General features: G+C 46.3%; 1 protein-coding gene across 1 annotated transcript in view; it reads left to right on the top strand.

The window, feature by feature from the left end:
- The window catches only part of nrxn3b (neurexin 3b), a gene marked incomplete at both ends in the record, with an annotated part of 590,571 nt that overhangs the window by 519,295 nt on the left and 48,591 nt on the right, over nt 1-22,685 (top strand). The window contains 2 exons of the mRNA XM_080744342.1: nt 1,599-1,688; nt 3,947-4,257. Coding sequence (XP_080600468.1) covers nt 1,599-1,688; nt 3,947-4,257 — 401 coding nt within the window. The remainder of the gene's footprint in view (nt 1-1,598; nt 1,689-3,946; nt 4,258-22,685) is intronic.

Here is a 22,685-nt window from a genome sequence, read left to right as displayed (position 1 = left end):
GCCAAATACATATCATTTTGGGGGTCCTTGACGTGAAAAAGTTTGAGCACCACTGACATGGAAACATAGGTTTCTTGCGCACATTTACACGATTTTCCAAAAAAATCACACCCGTGTGAAGTGGAGCTGTGTGTGTGTGTGTGTGTGTGTGTGTGTGTGTGTGTGTGTGTGTAGATCATGTGTACCGATTTTTGTGACATTTGAAGAAAATATGTAGGAAAAGGAGCAAAAAGTGTGTTTTGGAGATAATTCAAGATGGCGGAAAATCTATCATGGCGCAAATGGGCGTGGCCTATATGGGGAGATGCGTCATGACCCAAGGAATCCAGGGAAAAATATTTTTAATTTTCCGACCTACGGTTCAAGAGTTACAGGCCAAAACGTAAAGTGGGGTGTTATGGCGCCACCATGCGGCCAAATGACACAATTATTTTTTATTTAATCCTTGAAATCATTATGAACCTCCTCTCCAAGTCTTGAAACTCTAGCCCCTATGGTTTGCGAGAGACAAATAATTGAATGTGAGTTTTTGCAATTCCCATTATAAGTCAATGGGGAAAATTAATTCACTAATAAATTAATATCAATTAAACTATAGAACCTTTCTCTTAGAAAAGTAATAGCCCACGATTCCCGAGTAAGCCGGTCGATTTGACATATGGCGCGAGTGTGTGGTGGCAAAACTGTGGGACTAGTGGCGTGCCGAAGTTTAGGAAGTTCAGGCTACATACACACAGACAGACAGACAGACACACACACACACACACACACACACACAGACCCACACAGCCACGTATAGGGAGCCTGTGCTTCACACAGCTCCAAAAATAGCAGATCTACAAGCTCGCAGCGCGGCACTCGGTGCCGCGCTGTGAGCTTGTATATCTGCTATTTTTCATTAGTTAACATTCATGGGGGGCCCGCAGTGTACAATCCTTGTACCCAGGGCCCAGAATTTAGCGTGACGCCCCTGCCTGCAGAACCACGGTGAGCGTGCCTCGCTCTCCCCCAAAGAGCTGCTAAAACGGAGGTGTTTCTTGGCCCTTGAAAATGGGGGGAAAAAGCAGGTGGTGTCCAAGGGGATAATTAGCGCATATAAATTACCTCCAATTTGCTTCGGAGAAAGGCGGTTAATGCATATCCGCCTTTTTAATCAGTCCTTTTCCTCCACCCCTTGTGTATGTTATGTGATTTTTTATGAAGGGTAATACAGTACATGGACTGAGATATGCATTCATTATCTGTGTAAAGGTGTTGCTTGTTGTTTTGACTAACGTTCCATTCTTGCAGGGTTTTGATGTGTAATTTGTCTATTGTGTGAAGACTATACTATGTATAATGTGCATTTTTTCCATGGATATCAATTATATACTTCTCGTGAAATGTGCCGTATAAACACAGTTTAAACCTATAACTAAAGCTACACTTGGAGAGAGAGAAAAAAAAAATCGTTATAACATTTTTTTCTAAATATTTCTAAACAAGTATTAAAAAAGAAGAATATTATAAACGTTATAAACCTCTGTCTAAATGTGACTGATGTGTGTTGCAGTTGCCAACTATTCTCAAGCTGTTCATTAAACTTTTAAACTTTAAAGGCAACAGCGACATTGAGCGCTATCAAATGGCAAATAAGAAAATCCCGTTCAAATATACCCGACCAGTAGAAGATTGGCTTCAGGAGAAAGGTAAACCTTTACCCGATTTGTCTATCCTTATTTATTTACTTTCTTCGTGTCATGTCATTGGCTTGTTCCCTCCAACCTTTGAGAATGAAAAACCATCCCTTAAACCCTGTTTTATAAAAGAAAATAAACAAGAAAATAATAAATTTGTGTTCTTTTTTTCCATGTTTTTTCTCTTTCTTTTAACTTGCCATTCCCTTTTTGCCATCATCACGTTTTACGTAAACTTCTGTTGAATCATTGATGGTATCCACTATCCAGTTAAAGGGACTGGGGTGCGACATGTGATTCTTAAAAGAATGCAACATTGCATAAGAACTCAATAATTCGCAGCTAAATGTACCAGTAGAAAGCATGCGGCATGCTGTAACACTTGGCCTTTTGTGTGGAGAATTGAGTTTCCACGGCTTTCATCCTCAGCGATATAAAAGAACAAACTCATCAGAGAGCACTCTTGCTTGAAAACTTTCCGAGCGGCAGGTGATTTTCCCTGTTGTAAATTCTCTGATAGTAGTTACACAGCTCCCGCTATAAAATCCCCAATTGGCGATGGAGAGCTAATTGAAGTCCCTTTTTTTGTCTGAAATGCGTCCCAGCGAGCAAGGTTCTCCCTGCTCTGAAATGCACCCAAACCGGTGCACAGCACTTAACAGTACTTTCGTCACACAACCAAACCCTCTTTAATTCGGAATTAAAATTCCCTGCTTGACATAATATCGTTATAAACTGAATTTAAAGGTCATTGCCTATAAACGTCTTAACTTGATTATAAAGTCCCTTTAACAATTGCTAAAACACAAACCAATCAGTGAAACAAAAAACCCATTATTGCCGCATGCATGACGCCACACGCTATTTCATTTTCTGTTTTGTGATATGAAAGTCCTGTCCCCTGTCATTTCATGCCCAATGTATGGTAATTTTGTAAATGTGTCAAATATAATGAGCCTGCGGTGTTATGTGTGCCTGTATATTATAGAAATTAGATTTCTAATTATGATCCTTGCAGTGCAAGTGTTTTATTTGTGTATTTTCATTTCATAACTAATGCATGAGCAGCGTGTTGTTACTGTGATATTTAGCTCCTCTGCTAATGAAATTTACCATGACATGCACAGAGTGTGTGTGTTACTCATATTTTATCACAGTATGCCACGGCTTTTTATACATATTTATTAATCAGCCCACTGCATGAATCTGCTGTTTTGTCCAGAGAATATTAGACGGCCATGCGCCATGTGGAATGTGATCCATTTGTATTTTTCAACGAGACTTCTTAGGTCTCTGTGGACTCCCTTACGTATGACACAGCAAACAGGACAGTGTGGCTACCTCCAGTGCTGATTTTAATTTCAATTATTTGGATCAACAGGCCCGATAACACTTTGTCCTTAAGAGAAAGCATTCCTAGACCCCATTGTATACTGGATAGCTGCAGCCGTTTAACATGCACAGCGAGGCAAAGATAGTTGAATTGGTTTGTTTCATAATAGCTGTTTCTCTGGAGGTAGTTTAAGGCCTAACCACACTGAAAGTCCTCTGTGTTGGCGGTCGCTGCACTGGAGTGAATAAGAGTGCTAAGCAATTATTTTGGAATAGAACGGAACAAACCATAATAGAGCATGAAGCATGAGTTTACTGTGACTGTACCAGTGACTGTAGAGATGCCTTCTGCATCAATAGGCTATATGCACATACTGTACGCCATTTTGTTCTACTTCCGGGCCTCTTTCGACTTCCTTCACAGGTGTTACCAATGATACTAATTAAGGCTCTGTTCGATTTATTGTACAGTGGTTCTTTAATTTCAAGGACCCCCATAACTCTGAGAGTGTACAAATGGAATCAAATGGACCCCTGCGGGTCCATTTGATTCCATTTGTACACTCTCAGAGTTACACACCTGTATGGGGACATTTGGAACCCACTGACTCAAGAACACTTTGTGACCCACTCGTGTAGCAGAGTGTTTCCAGAGAGCCAACGTGCACTATATCAGCACCCTGACTCTGTTTGACCAGAATGGAACAGAGCCTTCATTAGTATCATCGGTAACACCTGTGAAGGAAGTCGAAAGAGGACCGGAAGTAGAACAAAATGGCGTATGTGCATAATATAGCCTATAGGGGGATGTGTAAAAAAACAGCACTTATAACAACGTCTCCGTCTAATGCAGTCGTACATCGGACGCCGGTTCTGACTCAGGCTGACGCTCCCTACCCTCCACCCCGTTCCTCCCTCGCTCCCCTCTCTCTCTAAAGGCCGCCAGTTGACCATCTTCAACACCCAGGCCACCATCTCCATCGGCGGCAACGACCGCAAGAGGCCCTACCAGGGCCAGCTGTCGGGCCTCTACTACAACGGCCTGAAGGTGCTCAACATGGCGGCGGAGGGCCACGCCAACATCAAGGTGAACGGCAGCGTCCGGCTGGTGGGCGACGTGCCCGTCAGCCGGGGCGCGGCGCGGACCACCACCTCGGTGCCCCCGGAGATGTCCACCACCTTCATCGAGACCACCACCACGCTGTCCACCACCACCACGCGCAAGCAGCGCTCGCCGCCCACCATTCAGGTATTAGGCGTGGTCGGGGGGATGTCGGGGGTTGTGGGGAGGGATACTGTTGGATGGGAGGGGGCGTTTGCATTATGTGTGTCTCTGGTTACGGATGTGCCGTTTCAACTCTTCTGTATTTACAGTTCTTTCCAGAAAATGTCCTGCGAATGCTTTTTTTTTAAATTTTATGGAGAATGGAGCGCATTTTTGCAGAAACTCGCAAATTGTAAGAAACCATTCCATTCCCATTGAAAAACAGAACCCACCTTCACAGGTAGATTTAAACTTCAAAGTCAGAGAAGGTCATAAAAATAGCAAAAATAACTGATCTACAAGCTCAATGTCCTGCAAATCCCCTGAAAATCTACTGTCTTGCCAATGGCGGGACGTGTTGTGACATTTTGAAATGGCACATCTGTACGTGTGTGTGTGTGTGCGTGCGTGCGTGTGTGCGTGGGGCGAATGCTAACAGAGCTTATTTTTCTACGTTTGGCTAGCTGTGGTGGCGTTTCCCTGTGGCGGAGAGAGCAACTGAAGTGCCACTGTCCCCGCAATGCTGGCCTTGCCATTCCCTTTTCTTTCTCAGTATCTCTCTCTCCATCTTGTGCTCTCTTGCCGTTCTGTCTCCCTCTTTCTCTATAATGTCTCCCTCTCTCCCTTGCACTCCCGCCCTCCCTTAACTCAAGCCTTTTGTCCAGCACGTCCGGAGCGCAAGCCAATGAATGTCACCGGCGTGCCCAGAAAGTAATCACAGCAAACATTGCTTTGACACCCCGGAGGATGAATTGAACTATTCGTTGTTCATATTAAAGCAATAACTCTCTCTCTCTCTCTCTCGGGCGGGGGTGAGGAGGGCGGCTGGAGGGTGGGGTGAGATTAGAGACAGACGGGGACACCTCTTTTATCGACCTCTTCACCTCCAGAACAGGCTGTTGAGTGTGGACAAGACAATACAGATGGCCTGGTTTGTCAGTACAAGCCCCTTGAGTGGCTTGGACTGTACTTTACTGTATTGTATTGTTGCGACCGAAGGTCGCAGTATACCATGAGAAATGTCGTAGCTTGCTCCGTCTGTCTGTCTGTCTGTCTGTCTGTCTGTCCTTCCGTCAGTCCGTACACACATCACTGTGACATAACTCTGACATCATGCTCTGATGTCACTGTGACCTCACGCTCTGGCTTGATGTCCCTTCTATGCCCATATATTTTATGCCCATATATAGTCGACAATTTGATATCAGAACATGCCCATATATGGGCATTTCCAGATCACACTTGCAAATGAATTACACCCTTGTCCATTTTATACCCATATATGGAGAACCCTGTCCCGATGTCATCAATATTAAGGGCATATCTGGGAATGCCCATATTTGGTAATGCCCATATATGGGCATGTTCTGCCAATCTCAACAGGCACTGGTCCGATTTACTGTACATCACTGGCCAGATAGCCAAGAATTGGCACGAGGACGCATGTCGCCCTGAGGCGTCTTACTAGTACTGCACTGTACTCTACTACTAATTGTACAGTCTGCTTATTGTTGCTGTACTGTGGAGAGACGAACGAACACTCCGCCAGCGGCGAAGAACAAGCGTATACTAGCGAGGCTCCGGTGACAAGCCGTCGCAGATGAGGGTTTGAATGTCCGGACACTGAGCCCTTGTTTTAGGAGCGTCCATATCCCTTCTGTCTGCGTGTGCGCGCGGCATCGACAGTCTACAACCATGATGATGACGCCTGGTGCCAGCCCCTTCTTCTCAACCCCCCCGGTATCCATTACACCGCTGTCTCCGGCACCATCAACAAGGTCACATCGGATAAGGCGAAAAGATAAATAAATAAAAGAAAAAAAAACCCGGGTCATCGGCAGAGAAAATGGCGTTTTGTGTCACAGGCTATTAATATCAAAGGAAGTCAATAAAGCTCTGAGTGGAACGAACGAAAGGGAGCGTTTCTAACGGCATAGCGTTCTCCGGTTCAAGGTGAAATGACGAAGCGATACCTCTTGCTCTGGCTCGATGGACGAGGATGTGGTTGTCGGCCCGATGATGCGATTTGGCAACTTCACAGTAACAAGCCGCCCCCCCCCCTCCCCTACACACACACACAAAAACGCCTAAAAAATAAATGACTCTCTCCCCGTTGTACGACAGACTATAAATTAGGCATTAGTCACTAGTCAGTGCCTTTGTTGTGAAGTTCAATCCTTCTTTCACAAGTTCCCTGGGCAGCGTCTTGCTTTGATTCCAACACCGTGAACGTGTCACAAAGTTTTCCTTTTCTGAGGGGCCTTGAGTTTACAGTTCCCTGGTTGTTGGCTGTCAAATACTTGGCGTGAGAGGTGAACAGAGGACCTGGTAGTATCAGCTTGGCAGAATTCTCCTCCCTGCAGGTGTACAGGGTGCTGGGGAGCAAAGGAGTTGTTTTCATAAGTAGAGTATGTGCAGCAGACAACCTGCAAGAATCCGGAGTGCAGGGACGTGCTGGGCCCCTGATTCGGCCCGGGAAAAAGAGTTGTAGAGGCCCTCATTGCGCGCTATAGAGAGAGCGATCTCTCTATAGCGCTGCTGCTACTCAAAGATTTGCCATTTCAGATCATGACAAGTGACAAGCCAGTGGGCCAAATACATGACTTATATTTCGTCATTGTCGGGTGGAAACCTTGTATGTCCAAAACCATTTTAAAAACGATTTAAACTAGTGAAAACAGCCGATCTACAAGCACACAGTGTGTTTGTAGATCTGCTGTTTTCACTACTTTTGTGCGACAGCCTTGTATGATGAAGCAGGGCTTTGCTTTGTGAAAAAATTTACACATTTGAAACTTGGAGATACAAGGTTTCTGCCCGACAGTGACGATTTACTTTGTTGGCCGCCCAGCCCCCAAAATGGAATGAAGGCCGACATTTTATTTTTATTTATTTTTTTTCCTAATGGCCGGCCTGGACCGGCCGGGAATGAACCGGCCGTTCGGGAGTTGTCCCGCTTTTCCCAATGGCCAGCACGTCCCTGATCCGGAGTGCTTTGCACATTTCTGAAAATCAGCATCGCGCTGGGTTCAACAGGGTCCCGCCGAGAACTTTTGCGTGGTGGTTTTGGCTCTGTGTGTGTATGTGTGTGCGTGTGTGTGTGTGTGTGTGTGTGTGTGTGTGTGTGTGTGTGTGTGTGTGTGTGTGTGCGTGCGTGTGCGTGCGTGCGTGCGTGTGCGCGTGTGTTTCTCTTCACTCTATACAGCAGCTATTTCAGTCCAATTTCTCCAGCTCTCAAGCTGTTTCAGCAGGTCTTTCAAGGTGAGGAGTGTTGAATCCGTTGACATCCCAGAATCAACAAAAATGAGATTGAGCGAAGAGGGTAGCGAGCGCGAGAGAGAGAAAGAGGTGGCGACGGGGTGCGGGGGGTTAGAGCGAACCAATCTCACGCTTAATTAATGATCGCTCCCCTGGGATTTACAGACATCACAGACAGATTGCTCCCTCTCTCTCATTCCTCTCTTCTCTCGCCCTCTCTGTAACTATCTGTCTATTGCTATCTGTTCCCTGGCTCTCCCTTTTCTATCTCTCTCGCCGCTTTCTTCTTTGATCTCTTTCTATTTCGCCCTCTGCCCTTCCCTTGGTTTCCCTTTGTCTCTCACCGCCGGTCTGCACAAACACACACGCACGCACGCACGCACACACGCACCACGCACGCACGCACGCACGCACGCACGCACGCACGCACGCACGCACGCACGCACGCACACACTTTTGCAGTGAGGTCACATGCTGTGTGAGGCCCACAGGGCTGGTGAGAGAGAACTATAGGGACGTGGTGGTAGAGGGCTGCAGGCTCTCCTCAGTTGAACCCGAAGGCGAGGCCTTTGAGCAGGCCGTTTGACTCAGGTCTCACCTGGGAGACAACTGAACAACAGCACTTACAACTGGAGAACTGGGAGTAATTAAGCTATTAAAATATACATTACTTAAATAATGTTGTTTTCATTCTGTTTCTGTAGCGACCTTGTGTACCTAGAAATGTGCTCCATATATTGTATGTTTTAATGCGACCGTAGGGGGCAGTTAGTATCAAAAGTCAGTCACGCCTCATGTCACGCTTCGTCCTTGTCCCTTTTATGCCCATATATGGAGATCCCTGATGTCATCAATGTTAAGCCCATGCCACGCCGTCCTTGTCCCTTTTATGCCCATATATGGGGATCCCTGATGTCATCAATATTAAGCCCATATCTTGGAATGCATATGGAAATATTGTGTCAGTCTCATGTGGACTGTCCCTTTTATGCCCATATATAAAGATCCCTGATGTCATCAATATTAAGCCCATATCTGGAAATGGCCATATATGGACATATTGTGACAGTCTCATGGGGTCTCAGCGCGACCTCGCCTCTCGCCTTTAGGGCATTTTACTATGATTCACCGTATTATCTTATCTCATTATATCTGATCTGATATCTATTTGACATGATTCGCCTTTCTTGTAAAGTGGGATGTGAGTTAGACCGACCGGACAGCGTCATTAAGTCTGACTCTGCTGCATAGGAGAGGTTGTTAGTTGAGGGCCTGAGTTATTAATGGATTTAGACGTGGCATTGGATATAATATTGCTCTGCTGATTGACACGGCAGATATTAGCCGGCTACATCTGCAGCGTTTAGACATGGAAGACGCGCCACCCACCCATGGCAACCTCCAGCCCTGCTGTCACAGCCTCTACTGTGAAGAGTCAGAGCCACCAATCAGGCAAACGCTTCATCCTATTAATGCTCTACTCATTTCTTTGATCCCATGCCTTCGAGTGGGGTGACTAATCCCAACCATCTTATCCTGATTTACCGTGTTACCCGCAAACATGGGGAGTGCAAGCATGAGTCGCAGGCACATAAACACGCACAATTAAGCCATTTAGGTCTATAGAATTGTTGAATGCTTTAACTATTGAAAAATAGCAGATATACAAGCTCACAGCGCGGCACCGAGTGCCGCGCTGCGAGCTTGTAGATCTGCTATTTTTGAAAAATCATGATTTGTTTTTGCAAATCTATTTAAAAGCAAACGTTTGTAACTCAAATATTTGCTTCTGGGGGGTCCCTGGAACAACATATTTTAAGATGGGGGTCCGCGGCCAAATACCTGTAATTTTGGGGGTCCTTGACATAGAAAAGTTTCTGATCCACTGATTCAGAGGAAGGTTTTAGAAGTCGGGTCAAAGATACTCAAAGACTTGCACACATTTTCACGATTTTTCAAAAATAGCAGATCTACAGCTTGTATATCTGCTATTTTTCAATAGTTAAAGCCATACTGTGTAAGATGCCCAACTAGTGGTCATTAGCCCTATAGCAAACCGCGGTCGCGTCCGCGTCTTTCGGACGTTTTTCGTACCTTCAGACCCCCGCGTCTGCCTCCACCTCGCTGAGATCTATCTTTTAAGGGGTCCCTTGTTCCTGTGCGTTCAGTAATTCCAGAGATACGGACTCCTTCACCCTGCCTGGTAGGCGAAATTACCTAGAGAAGGGATGGTACAAACGGGCGACAACAAATATGGCTGCCATAGCGACCCCACTTCAAGATGCGCTGTGATTGGCCGGCAGTTGTATAACCCTCGCTGTGATTGGCCGGTAGTGTGATGACGCAATTTTGGCGCGAGATCCGGTCCACGGCAAGGATCTCAGTTTACATACAGAGAAGGCTTTACAGGCTGAAATTCACGGCGCGGATCTTCTAAAACTTTTGTGATTTAATTGTTAGGAGAATTTTAAGATTTGTTTTATAAAAAAAGTTACATAGTACAACTTTAAAGCATAAAATAATGGTTGAAGTGGTTAAAATCTTAACGCGACTCGGGCGCGTTCCAGGTATTTGAGAGTTAATTTGGCTTGTTGAGAATCAGAATCAGAGTCGACTTTATTGTCACATCACACGATGACGGGTGCATTGCAGTCACAGGAAGAGCTCGAACAGCAGGGGAAGAGAGAATGACAGAAGAAAGCAACGACACAGAACAAATCAAATAACAGGAAGGCACAGTCGAATCAAATATACAGTGCGTGATTCAAGAAGAAATCCTTCTTGTGCTGGTGGTGCAAACACACATTCTGCATATAAAAATAGCAGCAGGTATATATAAAAATCACAGTTTCATTACGCGTGGTTAGAATGACACAGTTAAAGAAATGAAAAACAGAGCATCGGGGATGAAATCACATCAATAGCAGCAGGTATAAAATAAAGGCTTAATGAGCGTGGTTGAAGTGCCGCGAGTTAAAGAAAATCGTTGCAGCTCCGTTGTTGCACCATTATTTTAATATGTGGCGCAGCAGCGTCTTGGTGATTTCACCTGGCTATTTATCAAGTTTAATAACAGGGAGGTTCTACATGGATGGATCTAATTGTTAATTTACACGTTGTCATTTGACCGTGTGTGGCTCGCTGGCAATAACGTTTCTTTTTTTTTTCAATAAATCTGTTATAGTTGGCTGAATTCCTCCACCCCCCCCCCCCCCCATCTTAAAGTCTGTTGGTCTTTCACTTGAACTCTGTTGCCGTGATCCGAGAGGACTAAAAGGCCACAAAGAAAGAGTAGGATAGTTTAAATACTATCCAGACTTCAAATGGTATTTTAAACCCAAACGGTACTGTATATTATCTTTTTGCAATAAACATCAGAATGCATATTTTGTTTGCAAGAGAAGGCTCGTTCTGGCTCTGTAAACTAAAAGCAACTGGCATAATATGGTGAAATGAAATGGATTCAGTCCAAAGCCATTAGAGTTTGTGCTTTTTAAAGCATATCGTCGTTGTCGGGTGAAAACCTTGTATATCCAAAACCTTCGTTTTGTATTTATCATTTTTAAAATGATTTAGACTAGTGAAAACAGCCGATCTACAATTGTGTGCTTGTAGATCAGCTGTTTTCACTACTTCTGTGCGACGGCCTTGTATGATGAAGCAGGGATTTACTTTGCAAAAGAATGTACCCATTTGATACTTGGAGATACGAGGTTTCCACCCAACAACGACAAGGGCCAGAGGTTGGTTGGTTCAGGCAGACCGTGCAGGGACATTAGTGGTTCACAGAAAAACACAGCCGTATAAACGATGATGCACTCATGATATTAATTTGGATAGGAAGTTAAACGAATAGATGTGACCATTAATACGTTTCTGTCCTGGCTGTAGATTGCCTATTTCTGATATTCTAAGCATAATAGGGCTTAAGTGGTGAAAGTGTTCCACTGAAAATGAACATACTTCCTTGTTTTGCACTGTCTGTATTTTCGGTGAATCCGTGTGCCCGAATTTTGCATATTTGACAACATGAAGGTTTTATACTCAAATTGCTCATAGATTTTGTTGTTGAAAATTCATTAGGCTGCCCCAAGTAAGCTCACTTCAGTTCCCTTAGTTTTTCTTATTTTTAGGCTGCTCCATTTCACCATCATGCTGCCTCGAAATGTGTTGCATACCTGCATATTTATATGTAAGCCATCTATGGTACTGTTCACCTGCTCTACGTGCATATCATCGTTGTCGCGGTGCGAGGTGGTTTGTGCTTGTAGATCGGCTGTTCTCACTAGTTTAAATCATTTTTAAAATGATAAATGCAAAACGAACGGTTTTGGACGTACAAGGTTTTCACCCGACAACGACGATATATTGAGTTATTATCAATATCCCTTTTTTTCGCTTCCATTCTCTTGTCTCATACTCTGGACCACTTTGGAAGCCTGTGTCTGCCATGGCTTTGGGACGTGGATACATGTAGGTTCATTAGCGATGGGATTCCACATCCATTCCTAGAGGTCTGCCCCCCAGCCATACCATTAGGTTGCAGCTAGATAGGACTTGTACCTACAGCAGGCATCACATTGCTTTGGGCAAATTCACACGAAATGGTGTAAAAATAGTCCATCCTCATTCTATAGTCGTCCTCATTACCACTTTAGAGGATGCTAATGAAATGTCAGTCCATTTCTTCTTTTTTTTTTTTGCTGAGTCTAGCAGTCCTCTGGGCGGTCCTTTCTCCTTCTCCTCAGGTATATCTTATTTATACCTCCGTATTTTTTATTTCATAGTAGAACAACTTGATAGGAAGAAAGCTCTGTCTATAATTGTTAAAAGGTACTTATTATACGTACTTGATATAGTCTTTTTTTCATTCTCTATCAACAGTCTTTGCCAAAAACAATAGCCGATTGCGATCGACGCGTTGTGAGCTTGTAGATCTGCTATTTTTTGGCTAATGTTCCGCCCAAGTTCATATCGTCCCATCCCTAATACTAAGTCTGCCCGTGTGTGTGTGTGTGAACAGTTATTCAGGCTACATCTTGATCCATTGACAGTGGTCTTGATCTCATTTAACCTGGCATCCCTATTTTGCGAAAATGTTCACAAATTGAAAATAGCTACAAGCTTTCGCTATTTGTCGTATGACAAATTATTAACGGCATAAAGCTCCATTATGTAACATTTGACTAACTGCAGTATATAGCCTACAAATAAAACAATGCATTACAAGCATCAAATCCCACAATTCCCTGGCTCTGTAGATTCAGGGGTTTCTCTGTATTCTGTTGTGTGACGTAATCGCATAACCACTGGCAGGTATAGGGGCAACCGAGCTGTGGTGCACTGGAAGTGACGTCAACAACAAGTAGTAGGGGGTAAACCAGGACATGAAACGTCTGGAGAGAGTAGTGAAGGGTATAGTATGAAGAATTCACCATATGGATCCACTATACAGATGCCTGCCAGTAGTGTTATGCGTACCCTACCAAATAATACAGTAAAGCCTCTAGCAGTGAAACCCTCAATCTTCAAAGTCTTCAGAGTCAGGGAAGGGTGGGAACTGTTGCCTATAGTCAGGAACGGTAGGTTCCGTACGGAACCATTGTTTACTTAGATATGGAAGGATGACCTCCCACTTGGGTAATGACGCCCCCTGGCGATCATTCAGAGAAACTACTTCAGCTCCCGTACTAACGTAGGTAGGAAGGGCCTGTCACTCAAACCGGAGTGACCCGCCTCCAGGCTATATAAGCCCCCGGAGGCGGAAGTAACATCCTCTTAATACCACTCTCTGCCACATTCAGTGAAACAGAGGGGCATTACGTGGGAGGTCATCCTTCCATATCTAAGTAAACAATGGTTCCGTACGGAACCTACCGTTTACTGTCAATATTCCAGGATGACCTCCCACTTGGGATTCTTAAACTCCCCTCTAAGCCACAACCTACTCTCATACCCCCACACACCCCACATACGGGTGAGCACAGCCCAAACGGGCGTGACCCATCACCCAGAAGGTCCCAGGCCCACCGGACCTGGGTGTGAAGGCATGAGAAAATAAGGAGAGACCCTGATAGACCGAAGTCCGCCTCATTCAACTAAATGAAAAGGACAAGTCCGCCTTATAAGTAAGACACACTATATAAGGAAAACACAGGGTCCCCCCCAAAATACCCCAGGTGGCTACATGCCCACCTGTGGGAGGGGAAGATCCGACTCCTCTATGACGTAGAGGAGGCAACTGCACCCAGAACCGAATGCGCTAGCGAAGAGGATTCGATATCCAGGTGATAGTAGGCTGCAAAGGTAGAGGGCGAAGACCAATTCGCCGAAACACAAATCTCCTGAACGGAGACTCCCTTTGCCAGTGCCCACGAAGTATCCACACCTCTAGTGCTATGGGCTTTAAGTGCCGCCGGCACTTCCACACCCGCACTAGAGTAAGCCAGCCTAATAGCATCCACAATCCACCTCGAAAGAGTGGGTCTAGACACCGGCTTTCTGACAAGAACATTGCCCATTTCCACGAAGAGCTGAGAAGAAGCTCTAGAACCAGCAGTCCTGTCACAGTAGGCCTTCAATGCCCTGACAGGACAAAGGCAATTCAGCCGTTCATCCTCCACCGAGACAAACGGAGGAGGATGAAAAGCCAGAAGAACAACAGGCTCCTTAGGAACCACCATGTTCTTAGGAACAAACTTAAGATGAGGCTTGAGCAACACCTTGAGATCATTGTTCATAAACTGCATGCACTCCGCAGACACCGAGAGAGCTTGCAGGTCACCAACTCTTTTAGCCGTGGCCAAAGCCAGCAAAAGAGCCGTCTTGAAACTCAAAAGTTTCAAAGGCATCCCTACAAGCGGCTCAAAGGGAGCCCGACATAGGCCCCCTAGAACCACCTGCAGATCCCAAACTGGGAACAAAGACCTAGTCACCGGCCTCAAACGTTCAACTCCTTGCATGAACTTGATGACCTCCGGGACTTTAGAAGGTGCCTTGCCCGCCACCCCCAGGTGACAGGCATTAATAGCCGCCAAATACCCCCTAAGGGTAGAAAATGCAAGACCACTTCTCAAGCGGTCCTGCATAAATTCCAGAATTTCCTGGGCTGACGCCACATGGGCCACCACCGGTGGAACACGCGACTCACACCAGTCCTCAAAGGCATTCCACCTTCCATCATAAGACGCCCTCGTAGAAGGCGCCTTAGCACTCTGAATGGTAGCAACCACTTCAGAAGAAAAACCAGCTGCCAGCAGGTTTAACCTTTCACGTGCCAAACCCACAGGTCTAGGACCTGCAGGTCTTGGTGGAAGATCTCCCCCCTGGCCTGACTCAACAGATCCCTGCACTGAGGCAGCTGCCAACCCGGTTCGCAAAGGAGAGGGGCGATCGCCGATCTCCACGTGCCCTTGTAGGGAGCCACCAGGAGCATCTCCAGACCGAACCTCCTGACTCTCTCCAGAGTGGGTCGGATTAAGTCGAAGGGGGGAAACGCGTACAGTAGACCTCTCGGCCACGTGTGCGCTAAGGCGTCCAACCCCAAGGGAGGACTGCCCTTCACCGCGAAGAACAACGGACACTTCGTATCCTCCGCTGACGCAAACAGGTCCGCCACTGGCTGACCGAACTTGCGAAAATCTGGCTCGCCACCCTGGGGTGGAGAGACCAATCCTCGTAGCGAGAACCTCCCCTGGACAGGAGATCTGCTCCGCTGTTGAGGAGACCTGGGACGTGTAAGGCCCTGACCGACTTGAGGCGCGACAAGCACCAAACCGTCAATTCTCGAGCCAGACGGTCCAGTGGCAACGACGACAGGCCCCCGTTTGTTGACATAAAACATGGCCGTCGTATTGTCTGTCCTGACCAGGACGTGACAATGCAAAATCCAAGGCTCGAAATGCTTAAGCGCCAGGAGTATAGCCATCAACTCCAAATAGCTGATGTGACGACCCCTCATCTCCAGAGGCCAAAGCCCCTGCGCTGTGCGCCCCTCGAAAGTGGCTCCCCATCCACTGAGACTGGCGTCTGTCGTGATCGACTTGTGGGAAACCACCTCGCCAATCGAGACTCCGCTGGTGAGGAACCCCTCCACCAGCCAAGGAGACCGGGCGATCGCGCAGGAAGGGGAAACCGTAACCTTCTTGTACTTCAAGGAGGGCGGGATCCCGAAGGATAACATCCATCGTTGAAAAGGTCTCATATGAAACCTGCCCAAACGCAACAGATGTACTGCGGAAGCCATCATTCCCGTCAGTACCATGCAACTCCTGTAAGTGACCACCTGGCCCACTTGAAAGGAGTCGAGACATTCCCGAAACCTGTCCACCCTCTCCTCTGAGAGACGGGCCGACATGTCGGACGAGTCCAGAAGGACCCCAATGAATGTAAGACGACGTGCTGGAGTCAGCATGCTCTTGCCGTGGTTGACTATGAAACCTAAGGCCTTCAGGTGAGCCAAAACCACTTGTGTGTGACGCGCCACTTCGTGGGCGGAGCTCGCTGAAATCATCCAAACGTCGATGTACGTCGCCAACCTGACGCCCTGCTGTCTCAGCGGGACGATGGCTGCTTCGGTCACTTTCACGAAAACCCTCGGGCTCAGTGACAGACCGAAGGGAGTACTGTGTACTCGTACAGGCGACCCTCGAAGGCGAACCGTAGGAATTTCCTGTGTGGAGGATAAATCTGGACGTGCTGATAAGCATCCTTCAGATCCACTGAACAGTGGAAATCCCCTTGCCTGACCGACCGTAACATGGTGGGTACAGTTAGCATCCTGAAAACGTATTTCTTCAGGTACACGTTTAGTGCCTTTAGGTCCAGGATGGGACGTAGCCCCCCCCCCTTTTTGGGCACCAGGAAATAACGGCTCCAAAATCCCATGCGGGATTGGGTCCTGTCCAGCTCCACTATAGCACCCTTGCTTAGCAAGGAGCTGATCTCTTCTCTCAAAAGATTTGCTTTTAAACCACGCGCCCTGGTATGAATAACCCTGCTCGAAAGCGGGGGTATGTCTGCGAACTGTAACCTGTAACCCCTGGTTATCGTTCGAAATACCCAATGGCTCGGGTTGCATAACTTCCACTGGCGCGCGCAGCGTGCTAGCGTGTTTTGAGCGAGAGAAACCCCACCACTGTGCTTCCGTGACGGCGGAGCTTTTTTGGCGGCCGGACCGGAAGTGGGGAACCTGCGTATCCGTATCCGGAACACCCGGATGCGGAGCGCAGGGGTTCAATAGGCCGCAAGGCGGGAACACCTTCTGATTGTACCGCTTGACTAGCGGAGCTTTTTTGCGGCCGGACCGGAAGCGGGGAGCTAGCGAATCCGTATCCGGTGAAACCGGAAGCGTTCGGTTTTCGCTCGATAGAGCAACAGGAGGAGCAAAGCGATTCGACTGATAAACAGACTCGCCCACAACTAAAGCATTCTCCCCTGACAGGAGAGGAACTTTTACGCATAACCTCCACTGGCACGCGCAGCGTGCTAGCGTGTTTTGAGAGAGAGAAACCCCACCACTGTGCTTCCATGACGGCGGAGCTATTTGGCGACTGGACCGGAAGCGGGAGACCTGCGTATCCGTATCCGGAACGACCGGATGCGGAGCGCAAGGGTTCAATAGGCCGCATGGCGGAAACACCTTCTGGTTGTACCGCTTGACTAGCGGAGCTATTTTGCGGCGGGACCGGAAGCGGGGAGCGAGCAAATCCGTATCCGGTGTCACCGGAAGCGTTCGCACTTCGCTCGATAGAGAGACAGGAAGAACCAAGCGATTCGACTGATAAACAGACTCGCCCACAACTAAAGCATTCTCCCCTGACAGGAGAGGAACTTTTACGTTTAATACCTGCTCTAAGGCCTTTATGCTTGTCCCTTGACCCGGGCTCATAGTAGGCCGACAGAATTTCTGACTCAAAGTTAAATTCATAGCATCGCTCACGCGAGGGAAAGCCCACTCGCGCGCATGAGGAACCACATAATTGTTTGACGTTAACATTACTGGTTTCTGATAAAACCTGTGATTGATTAAGGAGTCCTGACGGGACTCCATCATTCTTACAGGAGGCATGCATAAAGGAGTCATATTGTCGACGCGAGGGATATTCCACTCGCGCGCATGAGGAACCACATAATTGTTTGACATTAACATTACTGGTTGCTGATAAAACTTGTGATTGATTAACGAGTCCTGACAGGACTTCATCAATACTACAGGAGGCATGCATTTATCTTAGCCCCTGTCCTAAGGCCTTTATGTTTGACCCTTGACGAGGGCTCATTAGTAGGCCGGCAGAATTTTGTGACTCATTGTTAATTCATTGCATTAACCACGCGAGGGATATTCTCCTCGCGTGTAAGGGGAACCATCTAAATGTTTGACATAACATTACTGGTTGCTGACAAAAAACCTGTGATTGACAAAGGAGTCCTGACAGGACTACATCAATTTTACAGGAGGCATGCAAGATGGAGTCGTCTGCGCAATAGAGTTGGACAGAAACAGACTTTGTTCTTTCAACAGGTTTATCTGGGACACAAGAGGCATATTCATTGACATTCTCATTTTTATTTCCCCGACGCGGGGAAAATAAACGTCCTCGTTTGGGGGGAGGGGAACCGGGTGACACCACGGACCCCTGCCCCAACACAAACCCCTCTACAATGTCCGCAACTAAAGCATTCTCCCCTGACGGGGGAGGAACTTTTACGTTTAATACCTGCGCTATGGCCTTCATGCTTGTCCCGTGACGAGGGCTCATAGTAGGCCGACAGAATTAGTGACTCATCGTTAAATTCATTGCATTGTTCACGCGAGGGATATTCCCCTCGCGTGTAAGAGGAACCATATAATGTTTGACATTAACAATACTGGTTGCTGATAAAACCCCTGATTGATTAAAAAGTCCTGACAGGACTTTCAACACTTTTACAGGAGTCATGCAAGATGGAGTCATCTGTGCTAGTGCAATAGAGTTGGACAGAAACAGACTTTGTTCTTCCAACAGATCTATCTGGGACACAGGAGGCATATACATCGACATTCTCATTTTCATTTCCCCGACGCGGGGTACAGAAAATAAACGTCGTGCCCACCACTCTATACTGGGGTCTGACAGAACCCAGAAAAGATTGTGCTTGTGTAACTTCCATGAGGATTGTAGCGCTTTAGTGAATCCAACATCTCCGTTGCAGAAAACCAAAGTCCTCTGCCATCGCTCCACCCGCTCCACCCGCTTGACTGGCGGGTGGAGGGGCAGTTGAAGTGCTGGCGCCGCAGGGGCCTTACCTTTCACTGTAAAGACAGGGCGAGAGCCATCCTCCTCCGCCATGTCCTCCTCCTTCTCGTCCTCAGAGTATCCTGAGTACGAACCCTAGCTCTGACTGGAGCTCAGGTCCGATTCGCGCCTGAAGGATCGGACTGCTTTGTTAAAGTTCACGTCGAAGGGGACGTCCCCGACGGTCACATCACAACGCTACTCTTTAGGCACCGCGCCCGTAGGAGAAATGGTCACCGGAGGGATATTGTTAGACTTCTTAGTCACCTTCCTCGCGGTAACTCCGCCAGACCCGCCAGCTCCAGTGACAGTGGAGCTAGCTGCGGTCGGCTGCACGGCAGGCGGTGTCTCACGTCGCTTGGCGCCATCTTGACCAAGGCGCGCTGCTGAACAAGCGGTGCCCCGGACGGCAGCGCCGCACCTTGACTATCGGTGCGGGCCGCCTGGGGCGGACAGCCTGGGCTGTAGGATCCAGAGCGTTAAGCCCTCCTGGTGGAGCGCAGGCTCCGAGGCCTGCCCTAGCCAGGTGGAACCGATGTACCATAGCGAAGCAGTGTAGTTAACGTTAACAAGGAAGCTGTCGAGCAACGAGCTAACGGCTAAAGCTAGGCCAAACTTGGTTCAGGCAGAAACATACATTCCCTCGGCAGAAAAGCAAGAGGGACCATAGCGAAACATGTAGCTAACGTTAACAAGGAAGCTGTCGAGCAACGAGCTAACGGCTAATGCTAGGCCACGCTTGGTTCAGGCAGAGGCCTTAACAAGCTAACAGCAGAACAAACATACATTCCCTCGGCAGAAAGCAAGAGGGTTCATAGCGAAGCAGTGTAGCTAACGTTAACAAAGGAAGCTGACGAGCTAACAAGCTAACGGCTAAAGCTAGGCCACGCTTGGTTCGGGCAGAAGCCTGAACAAGCGGTAAATTTCTTTGTTATAGAAAAGAAAACCGGCGGTTTAGGACGGGACAAGAATAATTATTCTTAAGTACGGGTATAATTCTACACTCGCCGGTGGGCGACTCCAATGCCACCGCTTTAGGCTAATGCGCGAAGAATAAAATACAAGGCTGAGTTTCAACTTATCTGAATGTGATATCGCAGAGAGTGAAAAGAGGATGTTACTTCCGCCTCCGGGGGCTTATATAGCCTGGAGGCGGGTCACTCCGGTTTGAGTGACAGGCCCTTCCTACCTACGTTAGTACGGGAGCTGAAGTAGTTTCTCTGAATGATCGCCAGGGGGCGTCATTACCCAAGTGGGAGGTCATCCTGGAATATTGACAGTAAACCCACAGGCCCAAAAGCTTACGGAATAGGGTTGAACCTGTCATGTCATGTCATGTCATGCCATACTTTTTATTTCTGTTTTATCTATTGGTTTGGTGATTAAGATCCCACAAAACTGTTAAAATGTCTGATGATGACTTTTCACAGTTTTGTGGGACCGTTTTTAGCCCCCCCAAAAAAACACATGCTTGCAATAGATTCAAAATAATGAAGAACCCCTAGTTTGACCCCTCACATGCTACTTAAAGCAGATTTTTCTTTTTGAATATCATATACAAATGACCATAACATTTTTCGTAATGTTACCGGCAGAGCAGACCTCTCATTCTGTGGACCTTAATGACCAAACTATAAGATGAAACAGAAATAAAAAGTACAGGTCATCTCACATTTTGGGTGACCCCGGCTGTTATGAAATGCTTTTTGTTTTCTCGTATTGGACATACTGTGCTATTAAAAAGTCACATAGTTGAGATTTAAGTGGTTAAAATCTACACCACCCTTTGGCTCGATATCTTGCCTTTTTAATACTGGATAATGGCTTCACACATTCCATTAACTATTCATAAAAGAACGTACCTCCCATTATGGTGTAGATTTGACTATAGAGCTTTTTATTGAAGGTTGAATTCAGTTTAATGCCTCGGATTTTAACATTTGTACTGGTTATGGAAATTGACGTTCCTGCAAGCCCTCTCATTATCCAGGGAAATTAGTGCCTGTCATTCTCAAATTAACTCTGTTGATAAGGGAGAATGTTTGATACCTGGTAGCAATAGGCCATTGCTGTTAACTCAGACAGACTGTGACATCAAAAGAAACCTTTTTCCTTTTCTTTCTTGGCTTTTTCTTCCTCCAACATCACATTATTCTGAATGGTCGAAAATCCAGTAGACCTCCGCACCACAGTGCAGTTAAGTTCACCGAAGCGTTTAGTTTGCTAATTGGTTAGTTAACCAATTTAGGCCTAGGATTATTGACTGCTTTAACTATTGAAAAATAGCAGATATACAAGCTCACAGCGCGGCACCGAGTGCCGCGCTGCGAGCTTGTAGATCTGCTATTTTTGAAAAATCGTGATTTTTTTTGCAAGTCTTTGAATATATCTATTCAAAAGCAAACATTTGTAACTCAAATATTTGCTTCTGGGTGGTCCCTGGAACAACATATTTTGAGATGGGGGTCCGTGGCCAAATACATGTAATTTTGGGGGTCCTTGACATGAAAAAGTTTGAGAACAGCATGATTTAGAAGAAGGATTTAGAAGTCGGGGTCAAAGATCGGGTCAAAGATATTCAAAGACTTGCACACATTTTCACGATTTTTCAAAAATAGCAGATCTACAAGCTCGCAGCGCGGCACTCGATGCCGCGCTGTGAGCTTGTATATCTGCTATTTTTCAAAAGTTAAAGCATAAAATAATGGTTAAAGTGGTTAAAATCTAACACGACTCGGGTGCGTTCCCGGTATTTGAGAGTTAAGCTAGCTGGCACGTACGTTGGGGCTCTGGGAAAACCATAACATGCATTTTTACGCTTTGTGAGCGCGGTGTGTATAAATATACAGTGCTATCGCTGCCGAGGGAGTTGCCATTTTATGCAAAGATTCTCTTATCGGGGGAGATCAACGCCCCTCGTCCTCAATTAACTCGCTGCAAGCCAGAGATATTTGGGAGCAATTAGGATGGAAATGCTATCCGGAATACCATAGGGGTAATAATAAAAAAAAAAATAGAAAAAAAGAAGAAGAAAAAAAACAGGGGGAGGGAGAGAGCAGTGTTGTAAAGTAACTAAGTACATTTACTTAAGTATTGTACTTAAGTACAATTTTGAGGTATTTGTACTTTACTTGAGTATTTCCAATTTACAATACTTTTACTTCTGCTCCACTGCATCTCGGATCTAAATATTGTACTTTTACTCCACTACATTTAATTGAAAACTTTAGTTACTAGTTACTTTATTTCAGATATAAGTTATAATATTTTAAAACATGCGTTAACACCTTTAGACATGTTTTATTCCTAGGCTGTTTGAAAATAGCAGATCTACAAGCTAGATCTGCTATTTTCAAACATTTCATACTTTACTTTTGGTACTCTTTTAATACATTTTGATGCCAATACTTTCGTACTTTTACCCAAGTACATTTTGAATTCCGAACTTTTACTTGTAAGGGTGCCCTCACACCAAAATACCTATGAGAGTGGAATCCGCGTTCCGCCAATGCATTTCAATGAGAAGGGAGCGTTTTTTGCAGAAATCCTCTGCTGGCATGAAACCGCTTCACTCTCATTGAAATGCATTGGCGGAACACGGATTCCACTCTCATAGGTATTTTGGTGTGAGGGCACCCTAACAGAGTACTTCTACAGTACATTGCAGTATTGATACTTTAACTCAGTTAGCGCCGGGCGACTTTTAGATCAACTATCTCACTATGGTCTTCCCTGCCGAGCGACTTTGGGCGACTTTTATATAAAAGCATTGTTTAAGCTTTTAATTTGGGTTAATAGACGGAGCGAAATGCTTAGCTTACCTTCGGATGGTATCCACACGTAAACCGTGAAAAAAAAGGATACGATTATGACGTCACC

This window comes from Nannobrachium achirus (assembly GCF_963921795.1).
Source record: "Nannobrachium achirus genome assembly, chromosome: 16".
NCBI classification, from domain to species: domain Eukaryota; kingdom Metazoa; phylum Chordata; class Actinopteri; order Myctophiformes; family Myctophidae; genus Nannobrachium; species Nannobrachium achirus.
Note: the sequence above shows the minus strand (reverse complement) of the source record. Positions and strands in the feature narration are given on the sequence as shown.